Source organism: Mobula birostris, chromosome 23 (assembly GCF_030028105.1).
Source record: "Mobula birostris isolate sMobBir1 chromosome 23, sMobBir1.hap1, whole genome shotgun sequence".
Taxonomy (NCBI): domain Eukaryota; kingdom Metazoa; phylum Chordata; class Chondrichthyes; order Myliobatiformes; family Myliobatidae; genus Mobula; species Mobula birostris.
The window spans coordinates 3,799,013-3,812,551 of NC_092392.1; the positions used below are offsets into that span (position 1 = coordinate 3,799,013).

Genomic DNA, 13,539 nt, shown 5'->3' on the forward strand with positions numbered 1-13,539 from the left:
GATTTGAAAGTTGGAGGGGGAGGGGGAGATCCAAAATGATAGGAGAAGACAGGAGGGGGAGGGATGGAGCCAAGAGCTGGACAGGTGATTGGCAAAATGGGATACGAGAGGATCATGGGACAGGAGGTCTGGGAAGAAAGACAAGGGGGGGGGGGACCCAGAGGATGGGCAAGAGGTATATTCAGAGGGACAGAGGGAGAAAAAGGAGAGTGAGAAAAAAAATGTGTGCATAAAAATAAGTAACAGATGGGGTACGAGGGGGAGGTGGGGCCTAGCGGAAGTTAGAGAAGTCAATGTTCATGCCATCAGGTTGGAGGCTACCCAGACGGAATATAAGGTGTTGTTCCTCCAACCTGAGTGTGGCTTCATCTTTACAGTAGAGGAGGCTGTAGTAGAGGAGTCTAACTAGTGTTTTGTAAAACTGCAACTTGTATCCAAATTTTTATATTCTATGGCCTGACCTATGCAGGTAAGCATGCCATAACCTTCATCATCCCACCTACAAATTTCATGACATATACTCAGTGGCACCTGTACACCTGCTTGTTAATATAAATATCTAATCGACCAGTCATGTCAAGTCAAGCAAAGTTTAGTGTCATTTAACTACATACATGTATATAACATATATATAAATGAGACAATGTTTCTTTGAACCAGGGTGTAAAGCACATAACACATGATAACTTATGAAGGTAAGGATAAAATATACAGATGAATCAATAAATAACAAACTAAAGTGCATTAATATTAAATATTGTGAGGTATAGAAAAGATTAATCAGTTACACTTTGAATCTTCATGAATTCAGAAGCTTAATAGCCTGGGGGAAGAAACTGACTGTTCTTGTTTTTATGTATCGTTATCTCCTGCCTGATGGTAGAAGTCAAAGAGGATGCTGGATAGTTGGGTGGGATCCTTAATAATACTAAGGGACCTGCATATGCAGCGCTTTCTGAATGCACAACACATTGAACCTTAAAGTGGAAGGGATACTGCAACAGATGACCGCAAACATACACTTAGTGGTCACTTTATTAGGTACAGAAGATACTTAATAAAGTGGCCACTGAGTTTATGCCAGTGATAATAAACTTGATTTTATAACTGTGTTGTCACATTCAGAGAACCATGGAGGTAAGCCCCAAGATGTTTTAAATCCAAGCAACAGGCTCTTCAATCATGAAAGAAGTTGCAGCAAAGTTGGATTCTTTATCAGCCAACAAGGTGTTCATCAACAAACAAATGTTGTCTTATTCTGCATGGATGTGCTCAAACTGTGTCTGTAAGTACGGTATAGAAGACTGATGATATGTAGTTCTCAGAAAGGGAATAGTGCACATTGAGCAACAGACAGATTTTTGCAAAAAGGACTGACAGGCATTGAAGATGATATGCCTGCTACAGTGGAGCTAGAAAGTTTGTGAACCCTGCAAAATGTTCTCTATTACAGCATAAATATGACCTAAAATGTGATCAGATCTTCATGCAAGTCCTAAACCGAGAAAAAGAGAACCCAATTAAATAAATAACACAACAAAACATATACTTGTTCATTTATTTATGAGAAAAAATTACATGTATTACAATATACAAATCAGCTTTCAGAGGACCATAGAAAGCCTATAAATTTACTGATGATAGAACCTCAGATGGAGATGAGAGGGCGTACAGAAGCGAGATATACTAATTAGTGGAGTGATGTCGCAGCAACAACCTTGCACTCAACATCGGTAAGAAGAAAGAGCTGATTGTGGACTTCAGGAAGGGCAAGACGAAGGGCAACACATAACAATCCTCAGAGGGATCAGAAGTAGAGAGAGTGAGTAGTTACAAGTTCCTGAGTGTCACCTAACTTGGTCCCAATGTATCGATGCAGCTATGAAGAAGGCAAGGCAGTGACTGTACTTCATCAGGAGTTTAAAGTGATTTGGAATGTCAACAAAAACACTCAAAAACTTCTATAGATGTACCGTGGAGAGCATTCTGACAGGCTGCATCACTGTCTACTAATGGGGGGGGGGGGGGGGTGCGTTGGGGCTACTGCACAGGGCCGAAAGAAGCTGCAGAGGGTTGCAAGTTTAGTCGGCTCCATCTTGGGTACTAGCCTACAAAGTACTCAGGACATCTTCATGGAGCGGTGTCTCAGAAAGGCAGAGTCCATTATTAAGGACACGCAGCACCCAAGGCATGCTCTTTTCTCATTGTTACCATCAAGTAGGACGTTACGAAGCCTGAAGGCACACACTCAGTGATTCAGGAACAGCTTCTTCCCCTCTGCTATCTGATTTCTAAATGGACATTGAACCCTTCAACACTACCTCACCTTTTCAATATACAGTCGGCCCCCCTTATCCGCAGGTTCCGCATGCGCGGATTCAACCACCTGCGGATTGGGAAAACCTGGAAGTTTTCTCTACAGCACTTGTTGTTTGAGCATGTACAGACTTTTTTTTCTTGTCATTATTCCCTAAACAATGCAGTATAACAACTACTAATATAGCATTTACATTGTATTAGGTATTATAAGTAATCTAGAGATGATTTAAAGTATACGGGAGGATGTGCGTTGGTTACTGCGGATTAGGATTGAAAAAACCCGGAAGTTCTCTCACTAAGTAAGTCGGAACAGGTATATCCAGTATTATTTAGCATCAGTTAGTCAAACGTTTGTCTTAGTATATAGTATATATTTTACCGTTCTATGCATATAAAACACTTAAGAAACGTATGTATTTCAATAATTAAACCACTGTGTTGCTTAGTAATAACTGTAGTTTTTATCGGGGCAGGGGCTTTCTCACTTGATCCTTTAAAATTGTTTGATCGTTGACCGACTGTAGCCTAACGCTTTTCCAATGACCGATGGCGTTCCACCTCTTTCCAATCACTTTATTTTCAATCATGATCATGATTATTTTCATGAACAGAAACACTGCGGATTCAGAGCTCTGCCGGGCCCTAAAGTCCACTGCACTGAGACAGGTTAAATAAGGGACTTGAGCATCCGAGTTTTTTGGTATCCGCAGGAGTCCTGGAACCAATCCCCCGCGGATAAGGAGGGCCTACTGTATATTATTTCTGTTTTTGCATGATTTTTAATCTCCAATATACATATACTGTAACTGATTTACTTATTTATTTTTTTCTTCCATATTATGTGTTGCATTGAACCGCTGCTGCAAAGTTAACAAATTTCACAACACATGCCGGTGATAATAAATCTGATTCTGAAGAATTGTAGAGATACATGAAGCTGGAAAGGGCTACAAAAGCATTTCTAAAGACCTGAGTGTTCACCCGTCCACAGTAAGAGAAATTGCCATCAAATGGAGGAAATTCAGTATTGTTGCTACTCTCCCTAGGACTGGACGTCCTGCAAAGATCACACTAAGAGCACAATGTGCAATGCTGAAGATGAGAAAGAACCCAAGGGTAACAGCAAAAGACCTGCAGAAATCTCTAGAACTTGTTAAAGTCTTTGTTCATGTGTCCACTATAAGAAAAACAATAATCAAGAATGGTGCTCATGGAAGGACACCACGGAGGAAACAATCACTTCTCTCCAAAAAAACGTTGCTGCACATTTAAGTTTGCAAAAGGCCACCTGGATGTTCTACAACACTTCTGGGACAATGTTCTGGGCGCATCTGTGGATGTGACCTTTCCACTATTCAGGACATTTACAGTGACAGGTGCATAAAAAGGGCCCTAAGGATCATTGGGGACCCAAGTCACCCCAACCGCAAACTGCTACACCTGCTACCATCAGGGAAATGATACCGCAGCATTAAAGCCAGGACCATCAGGCTCCAGAACAGCTTCTTCCCCCAGGGCATCAGATTGATTAATTCACGTTGACACAATTGTATTTCTAAGCTATATTGACTTTTTTGTTGTATATCTTACTGTACATACTATGTATTACAAATTACTATGATTTGCACATTCAGACAGAGACATAATGTAAAGATTTTTACTCCTCATGAATGCGAAGGATGAAAGAAATAAAGTCAATTCAATTCACTGTTCTGTGGAGAGATGACACACAGAACAACTGTTGCCAACTGTTAAATAATGACATTTCTACTGCAGCTTACACATTTTAATTTTCATACTTCCAATTTTATTCTGTAAAATTTTATTTTGATATGACTACAGAAGTCAAGAGATTCCTCTGAATTCTTAATGACAATTTCATTTTAATAAAAAATGGTCATTGATACTTAATCTTCTGCAACCTCAAAACATCATTACCTCAAGATAACTCCCCACTATACAGAGGAAATTCATGCTCAACTCAATTACTGTACAAGCCTGAATTAAATCGAGAAACATGCAATAACTATAATGACATGGTGCTAAATCTGGAATTGTGGTATACAAGTTACTTTTCAAGCAAGTGAACAGAAAAGAACCCTGTGATACAAGTGTCATCGTCACCTTTCATTTTCAGTGGATGGGAGGGGCATGGGATGCACAAGTAGTACATAATGAAGATGGAATTCCACAATTCCAAGTGCTTCACATAAATAAAATGTTGCATTCCATTAAATGAGATTTTAAAATCATGTGTCAACTATTCTACTTTATACAATTGTATGAACATACAAATATGAAAGAGAGCAGCAAGATAAATTCTATTCTTTAAGCAGAGGCATGCTGCTCACCAATGTCCATCTCTATCATGAGCTCAGGTGCAGTAAATCTTTAATAATCTGGTGTCCAATTGTTTAGAAATCCTGAAAGGACAGCGTTTCGCTTACTGATCAGTTCAGGAAATGAGCCAGGGCTTTGAATTATAAGCAAGGTGTGTGGCCAGAGATCAGGGGACCAAATCACAAGGAATCAAGAACGTTGATAGATTTGCAGCCAAAGCTGTACTTTGGAACGTTGTGCTTCCATCTCCCGTTAAATTCAATAGGTTCATTGAAAATATTATCATGTTATAAAAAGTGGAATAACATTGTGTTCTGTTGGATTATCAAAGCTTTGTTGTATAAAGTCAAACATCTTGATTCTGAGACTTATCATTGGCCTCAAGTACAGAACTTGAATGTATAATTAAGGTTTGGCTACATACAACTGATAAAAGATAAGCAGATACACAATAACTGTGACGCATAGTTCTTAAGGTGTTAAAATTGCCAGAACTAATGAGGATTGTCCATGAATGTCAAGAGAAAACCCAGACTACAACTTTACATTGCTTTCTGAATCAAGGGTGTCTTCTTGTTATATTTTGAAAGGTCCATTTCTTTGTGCGTAACATTAGACAAGTACTTGAATACAGAGTTGCATCTGTTGAAGTACTGTGATAGCTTGGACAAGAACAGTTACAGTAACTTACGTGGATTTACACACAGGAAATGTGACCTCCCCTCTAATGATCGAAATTTTGTATGACACTCAAAACTTGTTATTTTGAAAAATGATACAAAAATCAATACATTTATGTTACAGCTTGGAACTCACCTCCAGTTACCCCAACATTTTGAACTCTGAAAGGATTAATCCCCATTCACCAATATTATAAAAGCACACTTTGTATAATGAGTTCTGTTATGTCGTCAAGGACACAATGCAGAGATAATCCAAAATACTCCGAACAGGAGGTATTTTAATATGAGAAAGGCGATGATAAAATGAATAAGACCAATCTATTACGATGAAAAGGATTTTTTTTTTTTATGGTCATACAGAATGGACAGAGAAAGGCAGTGGCCGTTGGAGTGGCAGAGGGAAAAGAGTATTGGGCATGGATAAATACAGGTCGCGGTGTCAAAAGTAGTGTTGCATTGGATGGAGGAAACGGATGAGGTCCTCCGTGACTGCTTTGAATCGGTGGACTGGTTAGTATTCAAGGACTCGGCAGTTAACCTTGATGAGTATGCCTCAGCTGTCACAGACTTTATTTGGAAATGCACGGAGGACTGTGTGTCTCGCAAGACGATCCAGGTATTCCCTAACCAGAAACCTTGGATGAATTATGAGGTCAAGTCCCTTTTAAAGGCTAGAGCTGCAGCTTTTAGGTCCGGGGATACCAGTCGCTACACGGAATCCAGGCGTAAACTCCAGAAAGCCATTAAGGGCACCAAGATGCAGTATCAAGCCAAGTTGGAAGCCCAGGCTAACCAAGGGGATGCCAGTAGACTATGGCAGGGTCTAAGTGAGATCACTGGGCGCAAAGAAAAGGCTGGGAATATCAATAACTGTGGTGCTTCTCTTCCTGATGAACTTAACGTATTCAACGCAAGATTCGAACAGAAGAGGAGCGTCCCGCTCCCTCCGGATGAACCGGACCTGGTGGCATCGAGATTCATCGTCACCGAGGAGGATGTTAGAAAGGCCTTCATGAAGATAAATCCAAGGCAACGGGCCCAGATGGCATCCCAGGACGGGTTCTCCGGGCCTGTGCAAGCGAGCCAGCTAGAGTGTTTGTTGACATCTTCAACTGCTCCTTGCCTCAGTCTAAGATCCCCTCGTGTTTTAAGAAGGCAACGATAGTCCCAGTGCCGAAGAAGAGCAAGGTGGCATGCCTGAATGACTATCGACCTGTGGCTCTGACATCAATTGCTATGAAGTGCTTCGAGAGATTGGTTTTGGCACACATCAACCACAGCCTACCGGTCAACCTCGACGCTTTGCAATTTGCCTACCGAAGCAACAGGTCAACAGCAGATGCCATCTCTCTGGCCCTACATTCCTCCTTAGAACACCTGGAGAAAAAAGACGTATACGTAAGGCTCCTTTTCATTGACTACAGCTCTGCCTTTAATACCATCGTTCCAAATAAACTGATTCCTAAGCTCTGGAACCTGGGACTTAGCACTCAGATCTGCAGCTGGATCTTCAACTTCCTCACAGAGAGGACCCAGGCTGTAAAAATAGGGGACAAGTTCTCCTCTACAATCACTCTGAGCACCGGTGTCCCACAAGGCTGTGTACTCAGCCCCCTGCTGTACTCACTGTACACCCATGATTGCGTAGCCAAGTTTCCATCAAACTCAATATATAAGTTTGCTGATGACACCACAATTGTAGGCCGAATCTCAGGTAATGATGAGTTTGAATACAGAGAGGAAATTAAGAACCTGGTGGCATGGTGCGAAGACAATAACCTATCCCTCAACGTCAGCAAGACGAAAGAATTGGTTGTTGACTTCAGAAGGAGTAGCGGACCGCACGATCCAATTTACATCAGTGGTGCACAAGTGGAACAGGTCAAAAGCTCTAAGTTCCTTGGGGTCAATATCACAAATGACCTGACTAGGTCCAACCAAGCAGAGTTCACTGCCAAGAAGGCCCACCAGCGCCTTTACTTCCTGAGAAAACTAAAGAAATTTGGCTTGTCTCCTAAAACCCTCACTAATTTTTATAGATGCACCGTAGAAAGCATTCTTCTAGGGTGCATCACAACCAGGTATGGAAGTTGTCCTGTCCAAGACTGAAAGAAGCTGCAAAAGATTGTGAACACTGCGCAGCACATCACACAAACCAATCTTTCGTCCGTGGACTCACTTTACACCGCACGCTGTCAGAGCAGTGCTGCCAGGATAATCAAGGACACGACCCACCCAGCCAACACACGTTTTGTCCCTCTTCACTCTGGGAGAAGGTTCAGGAGCTTGAAGACTTGTATGGCCAGATTTGGGAACAGCTTCTTTCCAACTGTGATAAGACTGCTGAACGGATCCTGATCCAGATCTGGGCCATACCCTCCAAATATCTGGACCTCCCTCTTGGTTTTTTTTGCACTACCTTACTTCCCATTTTTCTATTTTCTATTTATGATTTATAATTTAAATTTTTAATATTTACTAATTTTATCTATTTTTAATATCTTTAATATTTAATATTTGTAATCCAGGGAGTGTGAAGCGCAGAATCAAATATCACTGTGATGATTGTACGTTCTAGTACCAATTGTTTGGCGACAATAAAGTATAAAGTACAGACAAGCTCTACAAATCAAAATGTCACAAATACTGTAAAACTGAAGTTGCAGGAATCACTCAGTAGGCAAGGCAGTATCTTCAAAATCAGAGTTAACATTTCAGGTCATCTTTCAGATCTGTTGAAAATTCAGCACTTCCAATGAAGGAATTTTGACTCTAAATCTTAACTTGGTTTCTCGTTCCGCGTATACTGCCTCATTTCCTATTATTATGTTATTACGTCAGTGATTTGAGGCTGAAAACTAGCACACAGGTGGCAGGTGGGGGTGGGGGGGAGAAGAAAAACAATTAAAAACTTCCCAAATAATTAACCCTTCTTTTTTTTAATAAAGATACATAATGATAAATATTTGTCATTTAACTGTCCAATACAGTAAAATTAATAATTGCTTTACCAGCAAGCTTTCAACCATACAACAATGAAAAATTCTATTCCCAAGTATCTATTCTCTATACTGCTATTTTCATAGTACTCACAAATAGGATAGTCACAGATTCCTGATATTACTTCAATAAATATATTGCTACCTTTTCAGTTTATTCAGACAATTTCAATATAAAAATACCTTTATATAATGGTTGCAGTCTGCCTTAATTTGCAATGCCTATTTTAAATTAAATCACTTTTTTATTCTGTCAGTAATATTGAGTTTGAATTTATAGCTGCTTACCAAAGAAATCTGTAGTTCTTTTTCCCAAATTTAAACAGACATAAGATGATGTTATTTATTGAAATATGGCTCCAAGCAATGGTTAACACTTGGAAAAAAAAACAAACCACCTTTTGATAATAGGCATGATTACATGGAGGTGCGCAAATTCTAAATTGAGCAAAGAAGTTAAATTACTAGAAACTGCCCATTACTTCCTCCTCCTGTTACCAACTTGTTTATTTCTCAGTGGCAACTGAACTTGAAGTTGGTTCCAGAGACAGTTTTGCTCAGTCGCTAAGCAAACTTGCCTCTCTCAGCATGGCATGAGTTCCAAGTACAAAGAATGGTACACCAAGGAAATCTACGAAAAAAAACTTTTAAGCAGAAGCTCCATCTGCCTATTTTAGATAGCTTGGTGAAAGCTAAATTTTGCGAAGATTTTACACGCAGAAAATCTGGAATTCGTGCAGTTATCGACCTAAGCCAAAACTGATAGACAATAGACAATAGGTGCAGGAGTAGGCAATTCGGCCCTTCGAGCCAACATCGCCGTTCACTGTGATCATGGCTGATCATCCACAATCAGTATCCTGTTCCTGCCTTATCCCCATAACCTTTGATTCCGCTATCTTTAAGAGCTCTATCCATCCCTTTTTTGAAAGCATCCAGAGACTTGGCCTCCACAGCCTTCTGGGGCAGAGCATTCCATACATCCACCACTCTCTGGGTGAAAAAGTTTTTCCTCAGCTCTGTTCTAAATGGCCTACCCCTAATTCTTAAACTGTGGCCTCTGGTTCTGGACTCACCCATCAGTGGGAACATACTTCCTGCCTCTAGCATGTCCAATCCCTTAATAATCTTATATGTTTCAATAAGATCCCCTCTCAGCCTTCTAAATTCCAGAGTATACAAGCCCAGTCGCTCCAATCTTTCGACATATGACAGTCCCGCCATCCCGGGAATTAACCTTGTGAACCTACGCTGCACTCCCTCAATAGCAAGAATGTTCTTCCTCAAATTTGGAGACCAAAACTGCACACAGTGCTCCAGGGCTCTGATGAGCTCCTCAAGTCCGTAACTGTACTCTTAATTTTTCTCTGCACAACTGGCAAATCAAACTCACCTGCTTCTTTACCAGTATTCCCCCTTTTCACTTTAATGTCTTGTCAATTATTTGTTATTGCCCCAGCCATGGTTAATGGCAGATTTAAATATAATTGCTACATGAACATTTTTCCCCTGCTGTCTCTTGAATTGTTTCTTTTTACTCATAAGGTGACCAATATTCCCCGCCCCAAAAATACCAATTTTACACTACCTTTAAAAAATATTCACTTCCTTTAGAAGTTTTCAGGTTTTACTGTTTTACAACATTTAATTGCAGTTGATTTAATTTGGCATTTTAAACGCTGTTCAACAGAAGAAGACTCTTGGATAGATTTTTGCATAGGAGGAGAATTAAGGGTTATGGGGAAAAGGCAGGTAGGTGGAGATGAGTCCATGACCAGTTCAGCCATGATCTTATTGAATGGCGGAGCAGACTCTACAGGCCAAATGGCAAACTTCTGCTCCTACTTTGTAGAGAAAACAGATCCGTACAAAGTGATCAATTACAAATATAAAACACAAAATAATTGATTGCAGAAGTATTCACCCCCCCCCCCACCTTAATATGGCACACCAAATCAACACTGGTGCAAGACGAAACTGGCATACTCCTTACCAGTTGTACACAGAATAAATGACACGGACTTTAAGAGAACTGAGAAAGACCTTAGCTTGCTGCAAGTGGCAACGCAGGTGAATAGGGTAGCGAAAAGAACATTTGGCACATTTGCCTTGGTCAGCCAAGTCACTGAGAGTTTTGCAGATGTACAAAACATTGGTTAGACTGCACTCAGTTGTGTTGTTTACAGTTCTAGTCAACACACTACAGAAAAGATGTGGCAACATAGAAACATAGAAAATAGGTGCAGAAGTAGGCCATTTGGCCCTTCGAGCCTGCACCGCCATTCAGTATGATCATAGCTGATCATCCAACTCAGAACCCTGTACCAGCCTTCCCTCCATACCCCCTGATCCCCTTAGCCACAAGGGCCATATCTAACTCCCTCTTAAATATAGCCAATGAACTGGCCTCAACTGTTTCCTGTGGCAGAGAATTCCACAGATTCACCACTCTCTGTGTGAAGAAGTTTTTCCTAATCTCGGTCCTAAAAGGCTTCCCCTTTATCCTCAAACTGTGACACCTCGTTCTGGACTTCCCCAACATCGGGAACAATCTTCCTGCATCTAGCCCGTCTAATCCCTTTAGGATTTTATACGTTTCAATCAGATCCCCCCTCAATCTTCTAAATTCCAATGAGTATAAGCCTAGTTCATCCAGTCTTTCATCATATGAAAATCCTGCCATCCCAGGAATCAATCTGGTGAACCTTCTTTGTAATCCCTCTATGGCAAGGATGTCTTTCCTCAGATTAGGGGACCAAAACTGCACACAATACTCCAAGTGTGGTCTCACCAAGGCCTTGTACAACTGCAGTAGTACCTCCCTGCTCCTGTACTCGAATCCTCTTGCTATAAATGCCAGCATACCATTCGCCTTTTTCACCGCCTGCTGTACCTGCATGCCCACTTTCAATGACTGGTGTATAATGAGACCCAGGTCTCGTTGCACCTCCCCTTTTCCTAATCGGCCACCATTCAGATAATAATCTGTTAATAATATGTCAGATAATATCCACTCTACTAGTTACATCCTCAAAAAATTCTATGAGATTCATCAGACATGATTTTCCTTTCACAAATCCATGCTGACTTTGTCTGATGATTTCACCGCTTTCCAAATGTGCTGTTATCACATCTTTGATAACTGACTCTAGCAGTTTCTCCACCACCGATGTTAGGCTAACCAGTCTATAATTCCCCGGTTTCTCTCTCCCTCCTTTTTTAAAAAGTGGGGTTACAATAGACACCCTCCAATCCTCAGGAACTAGTCCAGAATCTAAAGTTTTGAAAAATTATCACTAATGCATCCACTATTTCTTGGGCTACTTCCTTAAGCACTCTGGAATGCAGACCATCTGGCCCTGGGGATTTATCTGCCTTTAATCCCTTCAATTTACCGAACACCACTTCCCTACTAACATGTATTTCCCTCAGTTCCTCCATCTCACTGGACCCTCTGTCCCCTACTATTTCCGGAAGATTATTTATGTCCTCCTTAGTGAAGACAGAACCAAAGTAATTATTCAATTGGCCTGCCATGTCCTTGCTCCCCATAATCAATTCACCTGTTTCTGTCTGTAGGGGACCTACATTTGTCTTAGCCAATCTTTTTCTTTTTCAACAGAGATGGTATAGAATAAATTCACGAGGACATTGCTTGGAATGGAGGGCTGTAGTTCCAAGGAGGAATTGGATAAAAATTTACCTTTTTAATACTCTTTTTCACCTCATGCAGAAGACGATGAGTGTCTGGAATGAGATGCCAGAGCAGATGGTGGTGGCGGCAGATACAATTATTATGTTTTAAAGGCACTTAGGTAGGTACTTGAATAGATTATGGGCCTAATGAAGAGAAGCGAGATTAGTGTTGGGTAAGCATCAGTGTTGGCATGGATGAAGTGAGCCAAAAGGGCCAATTCCTCAGTCGTACGATTTTATGAATGAATCCATGTTAAAGTAAAATTATTAAAATGTGTTTTTTGAGGTGCTTTGTATTTGACAAGTGAAGGGTACATAATGAAGTAAAAACATCCAATATCATGTTTGTGGAATTCATGGAGGAAGCCAGATATAGTGCACAAACCTCTTCTGCAAGTTCAGATCTTGCCTTGCCTGTTCTTGAGCCCACTCTTTAGCAATTTGTTTTCTGACCTCCTCATTAGTAACTGCAGAGAGGAAAAACAAGGAAAAAAAGGTTAGTAGAGTAAAACTAACACAACCTCTGAAACAATTATCAATGGCTATGTGAGTATCAAAGAACCACTTAATTCAAGACCACAAGATAGAACAAATACTTCCAATTGTTTAAAAATTAATTACACATTTCATACTGGAGTTTATGTCTTTGCTCTCGTCCCTTGTAGCAAAAAGGAGATCATGGCCAACTAGAACAGTATATTATCAGTATTTCATTATTCTTGACAATAATGTTTCCAGAATGACCATTCATTCCTTCATACATCTTGAATCTAGTAAGACTAAAGTTATCAAATTAGACTATATACATGACAGGTAGTTCCCACTATAAGAACATAACAAATGCATTAAATATTTTAAGGTAAGGAATGATTTAAAAAAATCAAGTTATAGAAGAAATGACAAAAGTTTGCAAATGACTTCCTGTTTGTGTAAAGCCTCAACTTACTTTCTCTTTCATCCCTTTCAACATGGGTGCTATCAACCCACTAAATAATAGGTTTACCAAGCACTAAGGTGAGCAACGGAAAGTAAATCGATCTGGATTGGGATTTTAAAAGAACACCCAAATTTCTGAGACCAAAAATTAACAATACATTAGTTTTATTTGTGCAATAATTGATGATAAACAATAAAGCCATTTTTTTCATTACCTGATTAACAAACAGATTGAAATGTGTCATTTTCAATGGATACAAGTGAAAAACCCCACATAACTTGCAGAAATCCATTATCTGAGATTTATCATCACACACCTTTGGACAGATTTGTAACTGTCTTTAATTTAAATGCAGTGGTTGAAATACAGTTCTCTGTTTTGATACAAAGTTCACAAGGGTTAATCCTAGCAATTAGTTTCCATTACCTTGCTGGTATGAATCAAGTCACAAACATCTTTGACCATGACCTATAAATTTAACACAGTATTACCATGAGTTATTTAGAAATTATTATGGAGACTCATCTAACTTGAATCCTGAAGCTCACACAGATATTCACAACAT

General features: G+C 40.0%; 1 protein-coding gene across 1 annotated transcript in view; it reads right to left on the reverse strand.

Annotated features, from left to right (window-relative positions):
* The window catches only part of chchd3a (coiled-coil-helix-coiled-coil-helix domain containing 3a), a 326,490-nt gene that overhangs the window by 224,298 nt on the left and 88,653 nt on the right, over positions 1–13,539 (reverse strand). The window contains exon 3 of the mRNA XM_072241199.1: positions 12,423–12,504. Within this exon, the coding sequence (XP_072097300.1) occupies positions 12,423–12,504 (82 nt within the window). The remainder of the gene's footprint in view (positions 1–12,422; positions 12,505–13,539) is intronic.